At 53.0% G+C, this 23,499-nt stretch overlaps 1 protein-coding gene across 5 annotated transcripts; it reads left to right on the plus strand.

Annotated features, from left to right (window-relative positions):
* Positions 1-1,007: 1,007 nt before the first annotated feature.
* Positions 1,008-23,359, plus strand: MED12 (mediator complex subunit 12). Of its 5 annotated transcripts, XM_041741686.1 has the most exons (47): positions 1,008-1,314; positions 1,862-1,966; positions 2,178-2,369; positions 2,507-2,666; positions 3,212-3,393; positions 3,582-3,692; positions 3,827-4,081; positions 4,431-4,577; positions 4,738-4,837; positions 4,961-5,097; positions 5,316-5,447; positions 6,007-6,133; positions 6,597-6,826; positions 7,202-7,282; positions 7,412-7,582; positions 7,778-7,922; positions 8,089-8,139; positions 8,453-8,571; positions 8,768-8,911; positions 9,377-9,540; positions 9,751-9,882; positions 10,309-10,536; positions 10,712-10,856; positions 11,031-11,151; positions 11,531-11,632; positions 11,758-11,871; positions 12,124-12,299; positions 12,483-12,662; positions 13,724-13,795; positions 14,251-14,384; positions 14,555-14,716; positions 15,005-15,116; positions 15,281-15,370; positions 15,851-15,960; positions 16,135-16,270; positions 16,530-16,691; positions 17,662-18,036; positions 18,271-18,421; positions 18,575-18,768; positions 18,943-19,020; positions 19,124-19,178; positions 19,254-19,341; positions 20,880-21,137; positions 21,169-21,172; positions 21,424-21,543; positions 21,734-21,815; positions 22,033-23,359. In XM_041741686.1, exons 1-47 carry the CDS (start codon positions 1,216-1,218, stop codon positions 22,074-22,076), a joined length of 6,477 nt encoding a protein of 2,158 aa, XP_041597620.1. In that variant the 5' UTR covers positions 1,008-1,215; the 3' UTR covers positions 22,077-23,359. The 5 variants fall into 5 exon arrangements, 1 of the variants encoding a protein (XP_041597620.1); XR_005985720.1 differs by having other exon boundaries at positions 18,575-18,777; positions 20,880-21,543; XR_005985717.1 differs by having other exon boundaries at positions 18,575-18,777; positions 19,124-19,341; positions 20,880-21,543.
* The last annotated feature ends 140 nt before the right edge of the window (positions 23,360-23,499 follow it).

Below are 23,499 nucleotides of genomic sequence, written 5' to 3' on the forward strand. Positions count from 1 at the left end.
TCTGTGAGTTAAAATTCCTCATGGTTAGCTCAAATGTTACCTCCTCCAATATGTTGTCCTCTACCCTAACAGGATTAATTTGTCTTCCCGTTGTGATTCAGTAGCATTTTGTTGGTGTTACTTTTATTTGTTGTTTGCTAGTTTTGTTATTTTTAAATTTGTTGTTATCTGTTACTTTTATTATAGCATTCTGTCCTTTCTCTAAAGAGCAATGCCATCACAGAAAGGGTACTGGCCCAAGAGTCAAGGAAAAAAATCTTAGCCTCAGCTCTCACAGTACCTGAATGATATCAGGCAAGTGAACTTTCACTCTTTGAAAATCAGTTTCCTCATCCGCAAAATGGAGACCATTATAATCTCTAACTCATGGGGCTGTTTGCAGATTAAAGATGATGGCCGAAAGTAGTATCTGACACTTAGTAGGTGCCTATTTCTCAACCAGGAGTTCGTGGGCACTTAAGGAATGCATTAATGACCTTTAAGGGCTCTAAGAATGTCCCTGGAAAGTATCTAACATTTTGTACTCCTCTGTAATTTTTCTGGGAAGGGCCAAAGCGCCCATCAGCATCTTAAAGGGGTTGTGAATTAGACAAGGTTAAGAACCTCGGTGCCAGACTATAAAGACCTTGAGGAATTAGGGCTGGCCTTCCAGGGGTTTAATAGATACTTTCTTATGCAAAAGGTTTCTAATCTTCACAATAGCCCTTTGAGGGAAGTAACAGTACACCCATTTTTCAGATGCAGAAACTCAGAAAGGAAGAAGTGGTTTAGAGTAAAAGACAGAGTTCCTAACTGATGCAAATACACTGGAGCACCGATTCCAGGCCCAAAACGCAGCGAAGCCCCGGGAACCCAGTTTCAGCCAGAGCTCGGCGCCGCAGCTGCCTGCCGCCTCGCGGGGTCGCACCCCGCCGGCACACTGGCCGGCTCCAGGCTGTTTCATAGACTTGGGGAGTGAAATTGATTTTCGGCCGCGCGGAGCTCCGCCCCACGCCGGGCTGGGCCCCGCCCCCGCTGCAGTCGGTATTGTCCGACGGTTCCCGGCGTCCCTCGGTTCTCCTCGGTAGTTTCCGGCAAGGATCGAGAGTTTCTAACGTCCCCCCTGTTGTCCCTCGGCTGCGGTCCTCGCAACCGCCGCCCCCCTTTTCGGTTCCCTCTCCCCCTCCCCCCTCAGCCGGCCCCGGCAGGCGCCTCTGGCGCTACGGGCTGGGCAAGATGGCGGCCTTCGGGATCTTGAGCTACGAACACCGGCCACTGAAGCGGCCGCGGCTGGGCCCTCCCGATGTGTACCCGCAAGATCCCAAACAGAAGGAGGTACGTTCAAAAATCGGGGCTCTCGAGGGGCCTGAGGCGGGCGATCGGCAGAGGAGGAAGCATTGATGGTTGGGGGGGGCGGGGCGGTTCGGTGGGAGCCAAAGTCCCAAAACGGGTTAAGAGTAAAGTGGGCTGGTGTGGAGAATGGGACCTGGTGGGGGGGAGGTGGCTCCTGGGTGTGAATAGGGAATGATGTAGGGGCCACGCTGGAGGCGCCCCCCTCCACACACACACACACACACACACACACCTCAGAAAGTTGTCTCAGGCAGCTTGGTGAGCTGCGGCTGCTTGCAAGCTTGCAAGGAAGAGTGATACTGAGCCAGCGCTGGGTGGTTGGAAATCTTAGTGACTGTGGGGGTGAGGGTGGGGTCCAAAGGAATATAAGGGCCTAGCTTTAAATAACAATCTGCTCTACTCAGAGTCCTCCTACCTTTTTTTCCCCCTCCGTTGTTCTCTTCTCCTGCCCTCCTCTTCCACCACCACCACCCCCAAGGGGGAAAAAATAAAATAAAGGAAAAGATAAAATGTCTTTTTCCTGCCTCAGGATGAACTGACAGCCTTGAATGTAAAACAAGGTTTCAATAACCAGCCTGCTGTCTCTGGGGATGAACATGGCAGTGCCAAGAACGTCAACTTCAATCCTGCCAAGGTGAGACAACCCTGCCAAGCTGAAGAAAAAGGCTGGAAGAATCTGAGGAGGGGCAAAGGCCCTGGGTTGGGAAGAACCAAAGGGATGACCTGAATGTCTGGCTGAGTGTTCCTTCGTGGCTTAATGCCGCCACATTGGTATTTGCCCGTCAGAGGCGTGAGTGCCTCTCTGCCCCTTCTTCCCACCCTGAGGTATAGTTTTCTTTCCTCAGATCAGTTCCAACTTCAGCAGCATTATTGCAGAGAAGTTACGTTGTAACACTCTCCCTGACACTGGTCGCAGGAAGCCCCAAGTGAACCAGAAGGACAACTTCTGGCTGGTGACTGCACGATCCCAGAGTGCCATTAACACCTGGTTCACTGACCTGGCTGGCACCAAGCCACTCACACAACTAGCCAAAAAGGTGAGGTGCTAGTTCCTGATCTCCAGGCCAAGGTGGGGAGCATGGGTATGAAGTAACTATCCTATTCCCAGGTGAAGCTACATGGTTGCCAGCTTGTGGTAGTCATAGAGATCTCACTGTTTGCAATGTCTGTCCAGGTCCCCATTTTCAGTAAGAAGGAAGAAGTCTTTGGGTACTTAGCCAAATACACAGTGCCTGTGATGCGGGCCGCCTGGCTCATCAAGATGACCTGTGCCTACTATGCAGCAATTACTGAGACCAAGGTTAAGAAGAGACATGTCATTGACCCCTTCATGGGTGAGTACCTCCTAATACCAAGGGTCCCACCACTGATGGCATCAAGGAGTGACAGAGAGACCCTTGGTATTGTTCTCCTTCCTCAATACCAAGGGTATCTCTGATGTTTCTGCTTGCATCTTGCACTCAATTGGTAAATACTGAGTACCTTGAGTATCTACTGGGTACATGTCCCAGGCTGTCAAGGTGATTGGTACCTTATTCCCACCATCAGGGTGCTTCTTATCTGAGAGGGATGCTAAGGCATGTGTATGAATCCCATAATTAAACATAGAAAGTGTGTCTATGTGTATGTATGTGTGCGTGTCTCAAAAGAGCAGGTGAAAGGTTTTTTGAGACTTCAGTGGACAGAAAGATTACTTTCTTTGGGGGACACCTGGGAAGGCTTCAGGAAGGTGGCGTTTGGCCAGAGCCTAGGAGGATGAATAGGATTTAGAAGTATGGCAATTGGGGGGGGGGGTGGCGTGGGCATGAGAGAGGGACACAGAAGATGTTCTAAGGAGAGGGATGGTATAAAATAGCCCCTGTTCCCGTCTTTCCCCTAGAATGGACTCAGATCATCACCAAGTACTTATGGGAGCAGCTGCAAAAGATGGCTGAATATTACCGTCCAGGGCCCACAGGCAGTGGGGGCTGCGGTTCCACTATAGGGCCCTTGCCCCATGACATAGAGGTGGCTATCCGGCAGTGGGACTACAATGAGAAGCTGGCAATGTTCATGTTTCAGGTAGGAAGAAGGGCATGTCCCGTGAAGCCATGGTGGAGCCTGGCCTCACATTCTGCTAGTCCAGGACAGAGTCTACCTGTCAGCTTGGCCTAGATGTGGCTCTCTTCCTCCTTTCATTTACTTTGTTTGCCTTATCTCTAATAGTCCCCTCAGGGAAACTAATACTCTTCCTACCCCTTGGACCATAGGATGGAATGCTGGACAGACACGAGTTCCTGACCTGGGTACTTGAGTGTTTTGAGAAAATCCGTCCTGGAGAGGATGAATTGCTTAAACTACTGCTGCCCCTGCTGCTCCGAGTAAGGCCTAGGATTTGGGGGCATGGCAGGGTGGGGGGAAGGTGGGGAGCCTAGGGAGGGTTTGAGGAGGAATAAGATGTGAGTTCAATGTCCCTTGTAGAGACCTGGGGGTTTTAATCGGCATGTCTTTACAGTACTCGGGGGAATTTGTTCAGTCTGCATACCTCTCCCGCCGCCTTGCCTACTTCTGTACCCGGAGACTGGCCTTGCAACTGGACGGCATGAGCACTCACTCATCTCACGTTATATCCGCTCAGTCAACAAGCACACTGCCCACCACCCCTGCTCCTCAGCCCCCAACCAGCAGCACACCCTCTACACCCTTTAGTGACCTGCTGATGTGCCCTCAGCACCGGCCCCTGGTTTTTGGCCTCAGCTGTATCCTTCAGGTAGGTGCCAGGTGGGCCCAAGGAGGCATTAAGAGGCATCCTGAGAAGAGTGGGATGCCCATCCTGGAGAATGGGGGTGATTCTAAATGGGAGGTGGGAACAAGCACGGAGCACTTGCTTAGAGATTATTGCTTCTCATCCTTGGGGGGTGTTAGTTCCTTTCCAGGACCAGAGTGGGCCCAAAGCCTTTGAGGAGAGTGGATGTGGGGAGGGGCTCAGAGGTGGAGTAGTGATACACCAAGGACCTGGAATAATGTTGGGTCAGAAATATAAGGGTCATGTCTTCTGGTGGGCTTCTAGAAATGTAGTCATGGTGACTGAGTTTGATTTAGCTATTCTTGTCTGGCAGACCATCCTCCTGTGTTGTCCTAGTGCCCTAGTTTGGCACTACTCGCTGACCGACAGCCGCATTAAGACTGGCTCACCACTTGACCACCTGCCTATTGCCCCCTCCAACCTGCCCATGCCAGAGGGCAACAGTGCCTTTACTCAGCAGGTAAGTCTCACCCATAGCCTGGTACCCCTGGATTGAGATGGAAAGCTGAATTGCTCTTTCAGAAATGGTGACTTGGAGTCTGGTGCTGTCCTTTTCATCTGGGCCTTGGCCTTCTGTATACTTTGGTGCATTCTGAAACCCTTCCTTCCCTGTAATACAGGTCCGTGCAAAGTTGCGTGAGATCGAGCAGCAGATCAAGGAGCGAGGACAGGCAGTTGAGGTTCGCTGGTCTTTTGATAAGTGCCAGGAAGCTACTGCAGGTGGGTGCCAGAGGACAAAGAGTAAGAAGGATGTATGAGGAAAGAATGGTAAGGACCTATCACTCTGAGAGTCAGGATGACTGGGCCTCTGGTTAAGTCCCCTTTACTGCTTTTCCTCCTGAGGCTTCACCATTGGACGGGTGCTCCATACTTTGGAAGTGTTGGACAGCCATAGTTTTGAACGCTCTGACTTCAGTAATTCTCTCGACTCCCTTTGTAACCGAATCTTTGGATTGGGGCCTAGCAAGGATGGGCACGAGGTAAGCAAGAAGGGGACTGGAAGGGGCAAAAAACGTTGCAAGGGCAATAGTACACATGAGGGGAAGGCATGGCGAGGCACAGATACTGGAGATGTCTGAGGAGATGTCCTTACTGGGTCTGGGAGGTTTTAGGATGGGACCCAATTTTGTAGGAATTGGGGCATGGTTCTGTATCCCCAACCCTACTTTACTCACCCCTGTCTTCCTTTGGTCTCCAGATCTCCTCGGATGATGACGCCGTAGTATCATTACTGTGTGAATGGGCTGTCAGCTGCAAGCGTTCTGGTCGGCATCGTGCTATGGTGGTAGCCAAGCTGCTAGAGAAGAGACAGGCTGAGATTGAAGCTGAGGTGAGGTAGCAGAGATAAGAGAATAAAGTTGGGGGCACCTGGGTAGTTCAGTCGGTTAGGCACCTTCCTTCCATTCAAGTCATGATCCTGGAGTCCTAGAATCAGGCCCCACGTCAGGCTCCCTGCTCAATGGAGAGTCTGCTTTTCCCTCTGTCCCTCACCCCACTTATGCCCTCTCTTGCTTTCAAATAAATAAAATCTTAAAAAGAGAGAGAGAGAGAGAGAGAATGCAGTTGGCCAATGGAGTAGTGGCAGTTGGGGTTGGAGACAGATAGAGCTGAGCAGTGGAACTGAAGTTCAGGTGAGAATGAAGAAGGGATAGGGAACGTAAAAGGGAGGCTGAGGACATAAGGGCAAAAGTAGAAAGGAGACCGATGTTGGAGTTAGGGAAGCAGGCAGGGATTCAGTTGGGAGGTGGTAATGGAAATGGAGGTCAAAGCAGGGATGGAAGCCAAGAGCCTGGAAATGGAAGCAAAATAGATGGCAGTTCAAACATGACCCATAGAGAGGTGAAGAAACAGCAAAACTGATGCTTAGGGTTTATTTTCTCACCTTACAGCGTTGTGGAGAGTCAGAAGCCGCAGATGAGAAGGGTTCCATTGCCTCTGGATCCCTTTCTGCTCCTAGTGCTCCCATCTTCCAGGATGTCCTCCTGCAGTTTCTGGATACCCAGGCTCCCATGCTGAGTATGGACACCTGCCCCCTTCTGGTTCCCTCCGCCTAGTTACCCACCACTGTCACCAGGAAGCATAATTAAGGGCTTTCTGGTGTACATTTCTGTCTTGGGCTTTATGCAGACTGGTTTTCAGACATGATTCTAGCTTCTGATTATCTTGGAGTTTAACAGAATAAAAGGATAAGGAAAAGAGTAAAAACAAGAACAGACAACGGAAGCATTCTCACATATAAATAGCAGCAAGGATGCTGTATTCCTTTCCAAGATGAGGTGCAGGACAGGAGGAGGGTTAACCAACTATACTTTGTCCCTCAACAGCTTTGGGTTTCTTTGGGGTGGGGGTGGAGGGGTGTCATTCTTCTTCTGACCTACCTCAGGTACTCTAGGAACACCAGGTCTTAGGTGTGTTTCTCTCCCTTGCTGCCCATTTCTTGTGCCCTCCTGACACCTCTATTCTTGTTCTATCCCTGCAGCGGACCCCCGAAGTGAGAGTGAGCGAGTGGAGTTCTTCAACTTAGTCCTGCTTTTCTGTGAACTGATTCGGCATGATGTTTTCTCACACAACATGTATACTTGCACCCTCATCTCACGGGGGGACTTGGCCTTTGGAGCCCCTGGTCCCCGGCCTCCATCCCCCTTTGATGACCCTGCTGATGACTCAGAGCGCAAGGAGACCGAGGGCAGCAGCAGTAGCAAGCTGGAGGTGAGCACGCTTTGTCCTGCCCCGGCTCCTTTCTTCGGGTGTTCCCAGCTTCCTGGCTCCCAGAGTCCTTCGGAAATCCCTTCCCCTAACATAAGGAGGATAGTATTGGCCCAGGGGTGCTTCGGGGCTGGCCAAGCCCTCTTGCACCTGCTGTTGGCATCTGCTCCTCACAGTAGGCTGAGGTGTTCTGATCCCCACTTTTAAGCTGGAGGGAACGGCGTGAGGTGGGTAGGTGACCTGTCAGAGAGCTCAACTGCAGAGCCACTGCTTCTCCCCGTCGTAGTCTCCTCTCTCTGACTTCGCAGTTGACCCTACTAGATGGTGGGGAGCCACTCCCCAGGCGAAAGCAACTTGGCTTATGTTCTGTGCCCCCAGGACCCAGGGCTCTCAGAGTCCATGGACATTGACCCTAGTTCCAGTGTGCTCTTCGAGGACATGGAGAAACCTGATTTCTCAGTGAGTTCAACCCTGGTATGGAAGAACCCAGCTCCCGAGGTCCTCCCCTTATGCCTTTTCAGGGGAATCTCTTTGTGCCCTGACCCCCTTTCCTCCCTCTAACTGTTCTGCCCTCTCACCTTCCCTTAGTTGTTCTCCCCTACTATGCCCTGTGAGGGGAAGGGCAGTCCATCCCCCGAGAAACCAGATGTTGAGAAGGAGGTGAAGCCCCCACCCAAGGAGAAGATAGAAGGGACCCTTGGGGTTCTTTATGACCAGCCACGACATGTGCAGTATGCCACCCACTTTCCCATCCCCCAGGTACTGTTCCCCCAGCCCCTGGAGACCGTGGGTTTGGAGCCGAGGTTTCTGTTCAAGGACTGTACTGAGGGGTTGGAGCCATCGTTGCGGGCATGGTGTGCTGGGAAGGGCTGGGAGGCTGAGGAACAAGGGGCATGCTTTTAAGAGGAGGGAAGGAGCTCCGTGCTGGAGTCTGATGGTGCTGCCGGGATGCAGGAGGAGTCATGCAGCCATGAGTGCAACCAGCGGTTGGTCGTACTGTTTGGGGTGGGAAAGCAGCGAGATGATGCCCGCCATGCCATCAAGAAAATTACCAAGGATATCCTGAAGGTTCTGAACCGCAAAGGGACAGCAGAAACTGGTGGGTTTGAGGCTCCCAAAACAGAGCTCCCCCAAAGAATGCCCTAGTCAGTCTCCCCTTCCCCAGTACAGGGAACCCCTGGTCATGTCCCAATGTCCTGTCTCTTGGAGTCTCCTGAGAGCTCTAGTCCTTTTGAAACTTCCCCCCTCATTCCCCTCCTCTGCAGACCAGCTTGCTCCTATTGTGCCTCTGAATCCTGGAGACCTGACATTCTTAGGTACCTCACAGTAAGCCCCATACTGCCCGCCCTTCCCCCTCCCCTCCCTCGACCTAGCACCTCCCTGTATGTATTCCTCTAAGGTCCATGTAGTCTGTGGTCCTCCAGACCTCAGCTTCACTGTCCCCTTCCCTTCATCCCCCCCTTCCCCCTCCTCAACCCTCCTTTCCCTTTTCCCTTTCTCCCTCCCACCCTTCCTCCCCGCCTTCCTCCCCCTGGCCCTCCCCCCACCCCCCCATAGCCTTCTCTCCCTACCCCCAGTCAACTAGTTATCTTCCCCCTCCTGACTGGTCCCTCTCCACTGTCCCCTCAGGTGGGGAGGACGGGCAGAAGCGGCGGCGCAACCGGCCTGAAGCCTTCCCCACTGCCGAAGACATCTTTGCTAAGTTCCAGCACCTTTCACATTATGACCAGCACCAGGTCACGGCTCAGGTGAGGACCTAAACCCTGCCCCCTTCCCACATTCTGCTGGCCTGCCCTGTTTTCCTTTCCTCCTTCTCCCTCTCCCCACCCCACCACCAGGCACGAGGCTGATTCCCAGTCTCATCCCCTTCCATCTTCCTTTTCTGGCTTCCCTGGTTCTCCCCACCTCTTTCCACTACTGTCTCACTCCTTCTGCCTTTATCAGGTCTCCCGGAATGTTCTGGAGCAGATCACGAGCTTTGCCCTTGGCATGTCCTATCACTTGCCTCTGGTGCAGCATGTGCAATTCATCTTTGACCTCATGGAATATTCGCTCAGCATCAGTGGCCTCATCGACTTTGCCATCCAGGTGGGGAAGTTAGGGGGATCAGGGGGGAGGAAGGCATTTGTACCATAGAGGGTCACCAGGGTGGGCAGCATAGGGGCTCAAGCCGGTGTCCTGGGCCACTTAGGAGGAGCAAGAAGGCCAGCACGATGGGAGCCAGAGAGTGAAGGGGAACAGGAGCTAAGCAGGCAGGACTAGAGGCTTGCATGCTCTGCAAAGAGGCCTGAGAACTAGTTTAGAGTGTTGGGGGCAGAGCGTCCTCCCACTGTAGAGTCCACAGAATCATATTCTAGAGACCGGTGAGATCGTCCATGTGGTTTGTGGCTTGTGTCGTTAATATAATAAAGGATAGTGGCATATGGCAACAGGGCTCTTCCAGAATGAGGCACCTCAGGCCTGCCTTGGCCATTCCCTCACAGGCAGGGTGGGTATATATAATACATGGGCCTCTTCTCATTTCTCACCACCCCGCACCACTCTCTCTGCTAGCTACTAAACGAACTGAGCGTGGTTGAGGCCGAGTTGCTCCTCAAGTCCTCGGATCTGGTGGGCAGCTACACCACCAGCCTGTGTCTGTGCATCGTGGCTGTCCTGCGGCACTACCATGCCTGCCTCATCCTCAACCAGGACCAGATGGCACAGGTCTTTGAGGGGTAAGTGGGGCTGCAGGATAATCATAATGCACGGGACCCCAGTAAATGCTGATGGAAGTGACCCCCAAAAGACTTGGGGAGGCTACCTTGCCATTTGGGCAGACAGGGGTGAGTATTGCCAAGAGTTGTGAGTCTGTGGCCAGGGACCTTTGTGTCTTCACCTGTGCACACCACCCACTGCCCCATCTTGACCTCGCCCCCTTGTGACAGGCTGTGTGGCGTAGTGAAGCATGGGATGAACCGATCAGATGGCTCCTCTGCAGAACGCTGTATCCTTGCTTATCTCTATGATCTGTACACCTCCTGTAGCCATTTAAAGAGCAAATTTGGGGAGCTCTTCAGGTAAGAGAGGTGGGAGGTAAGGGTAGAGAACAGGACCTTGTCCCATCTCCTTCCCGTTACCACACTCAACTCAGGAGCAGAGCACAGCTCAGGACCCCTCTGTCTCTGCGGGGCTGTCTGGGAGCTATAGCCATCACATGTTCTTGGTTCCAAAGAGTAGGCCTGTCTCCTTCTCTTCCTTTTCAGCCTGGCCTCCGGCCCATCTCAACGGGACCCAAATTCCTTGTCCCTGCCTCCAGAGGCCCCTGTGCCTTAGTCTAACTGGGTCCCTTTCCTGCCCAGTCTGCTTTGGCCCATCTCCCCATCTCCCTTCTTGTCCCAAGGCCCCCAGGCCCTGACTTTTTTCCTTTTCTCCCTTCTCCTGACCACCCCTCTGCCCCACTGGCTCTCCTCCAACACTCCTATGTCCCTTCTGCCACCCTGCAGCGACTTTTGCTCCAAGGTGAAAAACACTATCTACTGCAACGTGGAGCCCTCAGAATCCAACATGCGCTGGGCACCCGAGTTCATGATCGACACTCTGGAGAACCCTGCAGCTCACACCTTTACCTACACGGGGCTAGGCAAGAGTCTTAGTGAGAACCCCGCTAACCGCTACAGCTTTGTCTGCAATGCCCTTATGCACGTCTGTGTGGGGCACCATGATCCCGATAGGTATGGGGCGTCCTGAGTTGGGAACGGGCACCACGCTCCTGCCTGAGTTTGGGAGGGATGAGATGCCTGGGAGGTACTGCAACCACGGTTACTGCTGGGGTGGAGATGAGAAGTTAATGAGTCTGAGGTTTTATGGAACAAGGTTTTTCCTGAGGGCATTTATCCTTTTCCCCAGGGTGAATGACATCGCAATCCTGTGTGCAGAGCTGACTGGCTATTGCAAGTCACTGAGTGCCGAGTGGCTAGGAGTACTCAAGGCTTTATGCTGCTCCTCTAACAATGGCACTTGTGGTTTCAACGACCTCCTCTGCAATGTAGATGTGAGGCTTGTGCCAGGGTCCTGCCAGGGTGTGGGGTGGTTCCCGGGGCAGGGGGCCGGTTACAGTCATTGCAATAGTCAAGAGACAGAGTCCCACAGAGTGGAGGCCTACTGCTTTGAGTTGGCCCCCTCTCTGCAGGCTGAGTCGAGATGTCTTGTCTGCTTTGTCCTCCAGGTCAGTGACCTGTCTTTTCATGACTCTCTGGCTACTTTTGTTGCCATCCTCATCGCTCGGCAATGTCTGCTCCTTGAGGATCTGATTCGCTGTGCTGCCATCCCTTCACTCCTTAATGCCGGTGAACCACCAGTCCGTAACCCTTAGAATTTCTGGATCCCAAGTTTGACTATACACTCCATGGCCACACCCTCACTGTTGAGTGTGGGGCTCCCTGCTATCACCAGAGGCCAGTTGTGTGATGGGCCTCGGGCCCAGAGTGGCCTCTTTCTAATGCTGCGTTGACTGCCCTGATCCTTCCCTGTTGTGACCCTCCTAAGGGACCCCCCCCATCACACTGCAAGACAGCTGACTGCTCTGTCTCTCCTCCCCCATTATCTTGTTATTTCTCCTTTTGCCTGACTTCGCCTTCCCTTCTAGCCCCTTGCCACCCACAAACCCACGGACAGTCCACTTTTGCCCTGTCCAATTTGCTGTTTTCCTTTTTTTTTTTTTTTCAGCCTGCAGTGAGCAGGACTCTGAGCCAGGGGCCCGGCTGACCTGCCGCATCCTCCTCCACCTTTTCAAGACGCCTCAACTCAATCCTTGCCAGTCAGATGGAAGTAAGTGACCCTAATCTGGGCCTAGCCAGCAGTAGAAAGTGTGGCTGCCCCCCCCCCCGCCCCACCCACTGCCTGCACCCCACTGGATCTACTTTTGCTTCTCATGACTTGGGCTCCCTCTCCAGACAAGCCTACAGTAGGAATCCGTTCCTCCTGTGACCGCCACCTGCTGGCTGCCTCCCAGAACCGCATCGTGGATGGAGCTGTGTTTGCTGTTCTCAAGGCAGTGTTTGTACTTGGTATGGGGGTAGGAAGGGAGTGGTGCCAGAAGTGTGTGTGGGGTGGAGTGCCAGCTAAACTACAAAGGAAAGTCTTTCTCCCTCCTGAAGGTGGTCTCTCTGACCTTTGGGGAGGAGAGGAGGGAGGGAAGTATATTTCTGTCCCATAGGGCAGGATTTGGGGGAGTTGCTGCTTCTGTGGGTCTGGGGTGGGTCTCTATACCGTGTTCAGATCTCACTCTGCCCTCCCTATCTCCCGCCCATGAACCACAGGGGATGCGGAACTGAAGGGTTCGGGCTTCACTGTGACAGGAGGAACAGAAGAACTTCCAGAGGAGGAGGGAGGAGGTGGCAGTGGCGGTCGGAGGCAGGGTGGCCGCAACATCTCTGTGGAGACAGCCAGTCTGGATGTCTATGCCAAGTACGTGCTGCGCAGCATCTGCCAACAGGTCAGTCTCACCTTCCCCCCATGCATCCCAAATGCCTTTATATAATAATGTCCTGTTTCCAGCCCTGATCATGCCACCTTCCTACTGTACATCACGTCTCTCATCAACCCCCAGCCCATCCCCCCCTTATTCCTTACCCCCACTCACTGGTTGCCCCAGTGCCCTGGTTATCCACTTCCTCAGGAATGGGTAGGAGAGCGTTGCCTTAAATCATTGTGCGAGGATAGCAATGACCTGCAAGACCCAGTGTTGAGTAGTGCCCAGGCCCAGCGCCTCATGCAGCTCATCTGCTACCCACATCGGTTGCTGGACAACGAGGACGGGGAGAACCCCCAGCGGCAGCGCATTAAGCGTATTCTGCAGGTAGGCCAAGGTGGTGAGGGTCTTAGAGGAAGCAGTGGGGCCCAGGCCCTGGGTGAAACAATGGGGACCCTGAGGGAAAAAGAGGGGGTTAATCAAGTAGGAAGACTGAACAAGGATGTGGGCGAAAGGTGGTGAGAGCAACAGCCCCCATGTGGGTTTTGAAGTCAGGCCAGTGCAGTCCAGACCCTAGAGCCAACTGCTGGATGAGGGCATGGCTATCTGGGACTGTAGCTTATCAGTGAGAGGCGGCACAACATCTGCTAAGCCTTGTTTAGGGCCTTGCTTGTTTGGTGTTTGCTCACGGCTCAGTAACGAACAGCAGTAGTACTGCATAGCTCTTGATTACCAAGTGTCAGCTTCATGCCGAGTATTGTGCTCAGCACTCTATGTCCATCTTCTCATTTAATCTGTCCCAACCCCCAGAAAGTAGGTAGGAGTGGCCAAGTTTGACCAAGGAAGAAACCAAGGCTTGAAGAGTTTATTAAGTAATTAGCCCAAGGTCACACAGCTAGTTTAGAGTCAGGGTACGAGCCCAGGTAGGCCTGTGCCCCTTCTACTTTGCCATGCTGCTTCAGACATTCAGGTAACTGAAGGGTGGAGAAATAAAGCTGTTAGAAGAGCTACAGGAATGAGTCTCTTCAGCCCAGAAGAGATAATGTTAAAAAGAGATTAACTCACATTAGCCTTTGGGTCTGTAAAGGACTTTGAACAGCTGGTTTAAAACAGCCTGCAACTTTAACATCAAAGATTTAGGGTAAGTGCTAAGCAGAACTTACCCATGTGGAGGAATGTGAAGCTCTGGAATAGGAGACAGGGGAAATATGGGAAATCTTTCCAGAACCGTTTTTAAAATAGGCTAGATTTTTCAACGATTTTGGATCATTTTGGTGTAGTCTTTCCTAAAGATGGGGACGTGGAAGTTCCTTTCAGACCTGTAGGCATATGTATTTCAAGGTTGTGAGAGATCAGGAGGTGGCTTAGTCAGGGTGGGGGGTAAGTGGCTGGAAATGGAGAGGGGGGACAGGATGATGACGAGCTTAGGGGTGGCATCTCCATCACAGAACTTGGACCAGTGGACCATGCGCCAGTCTTCCTTGGAGCTGCAGCTCATGATCAAGCAGACCCCTAACAATGTGAGTTGGCACCTGGCCCTCTCTGTCCCATGCTCACTTCCAGCTCCATGTGTCAGGGGTGTGGGCTACCATAGAAGAACCTGTGTCCTATGGAACTTCAGGTTCTTGAGCTGAGAAAGAGAGGGTGGGAAGATGGCAAATGCATGGGGCTGATGAGTAGGGGGAAATGGGTCAGGAATGTTGGGGCTCGGTGGTGTGGGGGAAGATTGGTGATGGTGGTGGTGGGAGGCAGTTTCTCTGGTCACAACTGTAAGGAGGCATGTGAGGAGAAGACAATGGGGGAATTGGAGAAATAGGGAGGCTCTGGAGGGCAGGCTCTCAGCAGAGTTGTGTCTTTCCCTCTCATTACCCTCCAGATGCCTTTCTCTGCCCTCATCTCCCATCTTTCCTGCCATCTGTTTTCCTTCCTATCACAGTTACCTATTGAGCACCTCTGTGCCTTTCATCCTCCCCAGGAGATGAACTCCCTCTTAGAGAACATCGCCAAGGCCACAATCGAGGTTTTCCAACAGTCAGCAGAGACAGGGTCATCTTCTGGAAGCACCACAAGCAACATGCCCAGCAGCAGCAAAACAAAGCCGGTGCTCAGGTTGGGTAGAAATGCGTTCAGACCCCTCCCCTCATGACTTGTTCTCTCATAGTGTAAATGATTTCAGTCTCACAAAGATACTAGGCCTGTCCATTGGGCAGGGAGAGCATGGCTTGTTCTACCCTTGCCTGGCTCCTCTGGAACTCTGTCTACTCCCATCTGTCCTCCAGCTCTCTGGAGCGCTCTGGTGTGTGGCTGGTCGCCCCCCTCATCGCTAAGCTGCCCACCTCAGTCCAGGGGCATGTGTTAAAGGCAGCTGGAGAGGAGTTGGAGAAAGGCCAGCACCTGGGTTCCTCTTCCCGCAAAGAACGTGACCGACAAAAGCAGAAGAGGTAAAGCTGCTGTGGGGTGGAGGGGGGCAAGGATCAGGATTGAGGGTTAGAAAGGAGACGAGGTGGGGCTAGGGAAGAAGAAAAGTTTAGATAAGTTGGGACAGAGGGGTGGGGATAAAAAAATCACAGAAAAGTAGAAAATTGGAGGGGAAGAGTGGGCACGGTTGGGCTAGAGGCTAGATCTTGAGAGAACAGGGCTGGGGCTTCTGGAATAACGAGGTTGGAAGCTGCCTTTTATCCCATGGTCCTGTTCTTTCTCTTTTCCTTTTCCTTCCCTCTCTTCTCTAGCATGTCCCTGTTGAGCCAGCAGCCATTCTTATCTTTGGTGCTGACATGTCTGAAAGGGCAGGATGAGCAGCGTGAGGGCCTTCTCACCTCCCTCTATAGCCAGGTGCACCAGGTATGGGTCTCTGGGCTGCTGAGCCAGGCCAGAGGGCAGGGATGGGCACACCTGAGGCCACCGTGTACCCAGAACCTTCTGTACTTTCGGATCAATGCCTTGGGTGTTCAGGAATGGAAACGAGAAGATCCCTGAGCAGTGCGTTATGCTTGTTTCTGTCTCAGATTGTGAATAATTGGCGGGATGACCAGTACTTAGACGACTGCAAACCAAAGCAGCTAATGCACGAGGCTCTCAAGCTGCGGCTCAATCTGGTGAGAGGGCAGCTGGGGAGACGAAAGACAAGGGTGAGATAGAACTGCACTGCAGAGCCCCCCCGCCCCGGCCTTGCCTGTCAAGGGCAGGTGGGTGCAAAGATGGAGGGCCTAGTTGCTTCTGAGTCTTCAAAATATTAACCTGGAGCTCCTAAAGACACTGGACCTAAAAGTGGTTGAGGACCTGGATCCTTGCAGAGACCTGGGCCCTAGGAGCCCTAGAAACCCATTGTGAAATGTTGAGTGGGATCCTGGACATCCCTTAGTCCAGCCCCCATCATTTCATAATTAAGGAAATGGAGGCCCTGAGGTGCCAAGAATTAAGTCATTGGCCTGAAATCATGTAGCAGATCACACGTACAACTGAAACATGCCCTGAGGTGTGCTAAGCCACAGCCAGGCCAGGTTATGGTCTAAGCTTTCCCTAAATGCTAGGCTTTACCCCTGAACCATCTGACTGACTTCTTGTGGCCCTGGCAGGTGGGGGGTATGTTTGACACGGTGCAGCGCAGTACCCAGCAGACTACGGAGTGGGCTGTGCTCCTCCTGGAGATCATCATCAGCGGCACTGTCGACATGCAGTCCAACAAGTAAAGCATCCCCACCCCCCTTCAGTTTTGTGCCCAAGAGGAACTCCCTTCCCCCACACTGGGTGCACAACCCACTATGACTGGTGTGGCCCTCTCTGCTTGCATCCTACCCTGAGGCCTTTGTCTGTCTTAGCCTCTTTCCTCTCTGGTTTTTTCCTGGGCCTCTCCTCACAGCGAGCTCTTCACCACGGTGCTGGACATGCTGAGCGTGCTCATCAACGGGACTCTCGCTGCGGACATGTCTAGCATCTCTCAAGGCAGCATGGAGGAGAACAAACGTGCCTACATGAACCTGGTCAAGAAGCTGCGGGTGAGCAGGGGAGGCAAGGCCGGGCGGCTCCATTCCCTTTCCCCTTGACCTTGGGTATGCCGCCCAGCCTCAGGGACTTCGTTCTAGTCCAGATCTGGCCATGTCCCCTCCCTGTTTGCGTCTCCTTTCTGTTTGTTCTTTGTAATGGGAGGGTTTACTGAATGTCATCTTCATGCCTATTTCTCTGCTGTCCCCTGAGACTCCTCATCCCTCTTTATCTGTGTCCTTGAACTCTCGCCCCATCTTCCTATGCCCACAGAAAGAGCTGGGAGAGCGCCAGTCAGACAGTCTGGAAAAAGTTCGCCAGCTGCTGCCACTGCCCAAGCAGACCCGAGACGTCATCACGTGTGAGCCACAGGGCTCCCTCATTGATACCAAGGGCAACAAGATTGCCGGCTTCGATTCCATCTTCAAGAAGGAGGCACGTCGCCTTTTCTTCCCATCCCTGTTCCTACCCCAGCATTATCCCCCCACGCACAGCTCTTCCCCCGCCTTTGGGCAAGAGCTTTCCCTATGTCAACCTTGTAGCTACGACAGGCTCAGCAGGCCAGGGAATCCATCAGGCTCTGCTGGTGAGCACCGTCTCTGGGATGTGGAGTTGATCACTAATTTTTTTTTTAGGTTTCTGCTCCCCATCTTGGAAGCTTCATCCTCTTTCCTGGGTCTGTCCCTCTGGCTCTCCCTACCTTCCCCATCCACACCCACCTTTGAACTTACCACCCGTTTCTCGGCCCCCTGTCCTCCTCCATCCAGCCTATACCCCACCCATCTATCTGGCTGCATGCTGGATCTGTTATCCCTTCATTCCTCTGCCCCAACCCAGCCATCTCTGCACAAATTTCTCTGTCCCTTCTGTCTGTCAGTTGTGATATTTGTTGAGTAACCAGAATCTTTGTGGAAAGCAGAGAGGGGGAAGGAAAAGAAGATGCAGGGTCTAACATCCAAAGTCCGACCCAGTCATACATACAGTGTCTTCATGTCTTTTCCTGGCCCGCCTATCTATCTGTCTGGGTAGCTGTCTGTGTGTCTCTCTCTGGTTCTCATTTGTCCTTTCTTGGTGTCTCTCCACTTACCTCTTTGTCTCTCCCTCCCTGTTCCCATCTCTGTCTTCCTCTGAACCTCAGTGCCTGTGTCCATCTCTGCTCCGCTGGCCCTTCGCCCTCTCCCCCTCTTAACTCTCTGTCTGCTCTGTGTGTGCATGTGTGTATGTGTTGCTATATATCCATGTTCGTGTTCATCTGCTTCCTCTCACTGTCTCCCCTGACCCTACCCACACCCTTGTCATCTCCTCTTATTGCCTGCAGATACTTCCACCTCTCCTGCAGACCCTCAAGGTCTGTCTCCCACTTTCCAAATCTTAGCAGCTCACTGTTTCTCATTTTCTGGAGCAGGGTCTACAGGTTTCCACCAAACAAAAGATCTCTCCCTGGGATCTTTTTGAGGGCTTGAAGCCATCAGCACCACTCTCTTGGGGATGGTTTGGAACGGTTCGAGTCGACCGGCGAGTGGCCCGAGGAGAGGAACAGCAGCGGTTGCTGCTCTACCACACACACCTGAGGCCCCGGCCCCGTGCCTATTACCTGGAGCCACTTCCACTGCCACCAGAAGATGAGGAGCCCCCTGCTCCCACCCTGCTAGAGCCTGAGAAAAAGGCTCCAGAGCCCCCCAAAACTGACAAACCTGGGGCTGCCCCACCTAGTACAGAGGAACGCAAGAAGAAGTCCACCAAGGGCAAGAAACGCAGCCAGCCAGCCCCCAAGACAGAGGTTAGTGCTGCCCCGCCTGGCCCCCCACTTATGCTTCTTCTACAGAAAGGCCTTCTCCCTCTCTCTCCATGATTCTGTGCCGTTTCTGGTTCCTGGGGGCAATGGGGAAGAGGTGCCATTAGCATTACAAAAGTGAGCCATGTAGGTCTAGCTCATCTTCACTCCTAGTACCGCACCTCACCCCACCCCACTGAGCTATGGCCCACTCACCTTCCTCCTCTACTGTTCACACAGGATTATGGAATGGGCCCAGGGAGGAGTGGCCCCTATGGCGTGACGGTGCCTCCGGACCTCCTACACCATGCTAACCCCAGTTCCATATCCCATCTCAGCTACAGGCAGGGCTCCATAGGCCTGTACACCCAGAATCAGCCACTACCTGCAGGTAAGTGCCAGCCCCTAGGAAGGAGAGTTACCTGAACATTCCCCGTACCAGGGGGACAATGACACATCCCTGAGGATCTGTGGGTGACCAGGACACTGAGCAGAGCCTGAGGGGACAAGGAGCCTGGAGAGATCAGCCCATTCCTCTTTCTAGGTGGCCCTCGCGTGGACCCATACCGCCCTGTGCGGTTGCCAATGCAGAAGCTGCCAACCCGACCACCTTACACTGGAGTGCTGCCCACAACCATGACTGGAGTCATGGGGATAGAACCCTCCTACAAGACCTCTGTGTACCGACAGCAGCAGCCCACCGTGCCCCAAGGACAGCGCCTTCGCCAACAGCTCCAGGCAAAGATAGTGAGAGGGGCAGTAGGGAGGGTTGTTAGGGAGAGGGGCTCTGGAGGGTCACAGGACTGAGGAGACACTTGGGATCTTCACAAGGCCTTGCAGAGCAGGAGATACAAGAAACAAGATGGCTAAAAGCATTTCCCGAGTTTGAGTTTGTCTCTTTTTTCCCTTTAGCAGAGTCAGGGGATGTTGGGACAGTCAACTGTCCATCAGATGACTCCCAGCTCTTCCTACGGTTTGCAGACCTCCCAGGTGAGGGCATAAGAGGATGTCAATGGGAAAGGTGGGGGACTTGAGGCTAGCTGCTCTGCACAGCCTTGGCCTTGACTCCCCTCTCTCTCCTCCTCTTCTCCAGGGCTATACTCCTTATGTTTCTCATGTGGGATTGCAGCAACACACAGGCCCTGCAGGTACCATGGTGCCCCCCAGCTACTCCAGCCAGCCTTATCAGAGCACCCACCCTTCTACCAATCCTACTCTTGTAGATCCTACTCGCCACCTGCAACAGCGGCCCAGTGGCTATGTGCACCAGCAGGCCCCAACCTACGGACATGGGCTGACCTCCACCCAAAGGTACCCAAGGCATCTGGGGGGCTGTGAAGACACATTGGGCTGGGAAGGCACATCTGGCTGGGGAGAACTTGTGCCAGGAAGTGATGGGACTAGTCAGAACTCTTGCAGATGTGAAGAACACTTATCTGGCCACAAAATGCCAGAGCTGGAAGGGAACCTGGCGACCAGTAGCCTTCTGTCCGCTTGCCTGATATTTCTTCGAGGCCCAGAGAGAGAAATATCCTTCTTACAGCTATGATAAGGAGAGATAAGGGATTCTTAGATGTGGTGTGTGGTAAGGACTCATCCAGCCGGTAGTAGAGTGGTTCCACACTGGAACAGATGAGCCAGCAAGCCCTCCCACCATGCTGAATGCCAGTCAGGCCTTTTAGTTAAGATGTGGGAGTCACATCTTGGGGCTCTGCAGCTTAGGATTTAGAATACTGGGGAGTGGACCAGAGGAAAGCCCTTTACTTTGAAATATCAGTTGGCTGTCCACCATGTGGCCCATCACTATGCCAGGATGGGATAGGGTGAGAAGAGATCTTTAGAAAATACAAGGTCCCTTACCACAGAGAACCTTTCATCTGGTTGGGCTGGTGAGACTTAACAGAAGAACATCTAAAGACTATGGTGAGGAGAGGTGTGATCAGGTGTGTGGCTGTACACCATGAAGTAAATGGGAATTCAGAAAAAGGTATGGGATAAGGTCTTCATGGGCCTGAGTCATCGAAGAGTTTCATAAAGTAGGTGCGATTGGAGTTGGCCTTCAAAGGATAGCTGTAATTTGGATTTGCGGAGTGGAGGATGAGAAAGGGGAGTCTGGGTAGATGACACAACATGAACAAAGATGTAGGGGCCAGAGTGAGGGGGGTGACTGGGAGGGGATGGGAAGAAGAGTGTGGATAGAGTGTAAAATTGTTGCTGGGGCAGTAGCAGGAGCTAGGCCAGGGACGGGCAGGGCAAGTGAGACACAGTCCCTGAAAGAGCTCTTTTGATTGGGAGAGCCATATAGTGAGTTGATGTGTTGACAGATGAATATGGGATGCAGGGATAGGATGCATGGGGAAGGAGATGGAAAAATGAAGATAGAGAGCCTGGCCAGCCAGCCGGGAGGTAGCCTGTTGCTGTGCTATACGTGGGAGGGCAAAAGAGCAGTAGAAGTCAGTAGTTTTTTAGATTCTGAAATGTCATTGGGTACCACCACTACCACCAATAGCAGAAAGCACCTCAGTGGGTGCCTCTCCTGTGCTAAGACCAGTTTTTGTTCTCGTAAGAGCAAAACAGCAAAAGCAGGATTGGAAGATGCCTCACTGTGAAGGATATGAACCACTAAATCAGGGTGTCTTTGCCCCTTACTCCCCAACCTAGAAGTGTGTCAGAACCCAGAAGGGCCCTTCTGGTTAGTGCTGGGAGGGATGAGTAGAATGACTTATTTAGGTTTCCTTCAGGTCAGGGACCTGAGACATCTACTCCTCCCCTACCTCTCAACCCCCTCATCCCTCTATCCCCTCACCCCCCCAGCCATGCCTTGAGCTTCGGACCACTGGTCTTCACAGGTTTTCACACCAGACCCTGCAGCAGGCACCCATGATAGGTACCATGACTCCTCTGGGTGCGCAGGGCGTCCAGGCCGGCGTGCGATCGGCGTCCATCCTGCCTGAGCAGCAGCAGCAGCAGCAGCAACAGCAGCAGCAGCAGCAGCAGCAGCAGCAGCAGCAGCAGCAACAGCAGCAGCAGCAGCAGCAGCAACAGCAGTATCACATCCGACAGCAGCAACAGCAGCAGATTTTGCGGGTGAGGCCCCAGGCCTTCAAGTGGGACCTGGGCACCCCCGGAGGGGGAGAGGCAGGTGCTCTTCCAGGGTCTGACATGATGGTGAACTGAGTGAAGCCGGCACCCACTCCCTAGAGCACCCCAGGCACGCAGTAGGGGCCTGAGAAGTTCCTACCCTCCCCCCCGTGTCCCCCCCACCCCCGCCACTGGCTTCTGGGGTGGTCAGTGGGATCTCCCTGGAAGTCTTGCACTATTAAGGGGGACAGTGGACCAGGTCCCCTCCCCAGAGCCACCACCATGTCTGAGGCTCACTGCCCTTGTTTGTAGCAGCAGCAGCAGCAACAGCAGCAGCAGCAGCAGCAGCAGCAGCAACAACAACAACAGCAGGCACACCAGCAGCAGCAGCAGGCAGCTCCTCCCCAGCCCCAGCCCCAGTCCCAGCCCCAGGTAGCTGCTGGGCCATAGCCCCTGGCTCAGGGACAGTTGCCCAGGTTGGGCACAGCATTTTGGGGGCAGTGGGGGGGTGAGTAGAGGTGGGAGGCAAGGTGGGGCGCTCCAAAAAGGGGGTCAGGAGATGAGGATGAAAAAGGAAGCAGAAAGTTCGAGATCAGTCTTCCACTTCTGGTTTCCACCTCAGTTCCAGCGCCAGGGGCTTCAGCAGACACAGCAACAGCAACAGACAGCAGCTTTGGTCCGGCAGCTCCAACAACAGCTTTCTAGTAAGCCTGCTTTCCTCCCTAGGGAGAGCCCCAGGGACTACATGGTGGGGGGGGGGGGCGGGGAGGGCAGGTGACTGCTTCAGGCCCAGGTTGGGGTGGGGTGATGGGTGTGAAGCATGGCATCCTGTCCCTTCCTTTGGTACTCAAATAGTCTTTCTCCTACATACCTATATCCTTGCCTGGTCTCCCAGCCCTGATGACCTCTGGTTTTCCACAGATACCCAGCCACAGCCCAGTACCAACATATTTGGACGCTACTGAGCCATCTGGAAGAACTGCCTGGATGTAGCCCCACCCCTTCCTATTAATTCCCAGTCCCCTTCTTGGGCTAGCACCAGTAGTGGTGGGGCTCTTCCCTCAGGCTCCATTTTTAATAAGTTTTTAGTATTTTTGTTAATGTGAGGCATTGAGCTGTTGGGTTTTGTATATTATTTATATAGAGACCCCAGAGCTGTTGCACCCAATACACAGAGCTTCTTTGCAAAGGGAGTGTGTGAGTTCTGCATGGTGGGGAAGGGCGGGCTCTGAGGAGAGTGCTGGGGGCTGGACCAACCAGTCAGAGCCTTTGTTCTGTTCTGTTCTGTTCTGTTCTGTTCCAATCAGCTCTCCTGTTTACCTTCCATCCCACCAATTTCTAGATTCCAATTGGATTGCTACTCTCTTCTCCCTTCTTCAATCTGACAACATATTATATAGGTTGGGGCCCTTAGTTTCTTAAGAAGGGCAGCTTACCTTCTCAGCTAGATGTTGGGGGTTCTTTGTAGCTTCTCTCCATGAGGGATAGACCATTGGGGTGGGGGAGGGGCTGATAGGCCAGAGGGGAAAAAAATCAGTGGAACCTGATTTTTCTGCCCCCCACTCCCTGTGCTGCTGGGTTTTGAACAAGCTTCCAGGGTGGAGGGTGTGACTGGCACTGCCTACCCTTTTGGCCAACTCCTTTGCTCCCTGTCATATACCAAGCAGCATCCTAGAGAACTTCTCCCAAGAGTCACATTTCTGGGATGAACTGGGATGAAAAATTGCCCTCCATTGGCAGGTGTCACCATTGAATTGGTGGTGGAAGGAAGGTATGGTTCTGAGAGGAAGAGAGACCCAGGAAAAGGAAGGACCCTTTTCTCTCTTTGCTCTGTTGCTGGAAACTGTTTTCACATGACCCACCTTGGCAGTTACCCAGGATGACTGTTGATCCCTCCCATTTTACAGTAGAGAAAACTCAAAACTGTTGCTCCAGAGTCACATTTGGAACTGTGGCGGGGTCATTTGCAGCCCCTTTGCCTTCAGGTTTGAGGCAGTACATTAAGGCTATTCAGGAGAGTCAGCTGGTGTACTACAAAGGATTCTTCTGGTATGCCCAGCTGGGGCTTGAAGAGGACCAACCTCAGCCTTGTTGGTGGGTGGTACGGGATGATTTGAGAACTTCAGGGTAACATCCAAGCCATAGTCACACTGGGTCACTGGCAAGTGTCACGTGTGCTGGTAAAACTGAGGATCACCCATCAGTACCCAAATACCAGAAAATAAAATAAATAAATAAATAAAATCCCCCTTTGAGGTCCAGAACGCCCTTGCTCATATGGGACTTACCAAGTTTCAGAGTTGTGTTCACAAGGAACAGATCTCCCTGGACAGGGTCAAGGCAAATGTGACCAAAGCTTGCTTCTGATCTGTTCTATCCAGACAAAAA

This window comes from Vulpes lagopus, chromosome X, assembly GCF_018345385.1.
Source record: "Vulpes lagopus strain Blue_001 chromosome X, ASM1834538v1, whole genome shotgun sequence".
Classification (NCBI taxonomy): domain Eukaryota; kingdom Metazoa; phylum Chordata; class Mammalia; order Carnivora; family Canidae; genus Vulpes; species Vulpes lagopus.

Coding starts and splice junctions, on each gene's coding strand:
- MED12 (XM_041741686.1), top strand. CDS start 1,216: ATGGCGGCCTTCGGGATCTTGAGCTACGAACACCGGCCACTGAAGCGG. Junction 1,967..2,177: donor TCAACTTCAATCCTGCCAAG/GTGAGACAACCC, acceptor TTCTTTCCTCAG/ATCAGTTCCAACTTCAGCAG. Junction 5,098..5,315: donor CTAGCAAGGATGGGCACGAG/GTAAGCAAGAAG, acceptor TTTGGTCTCCAG/ATCTCCTCGGATGATGACGC.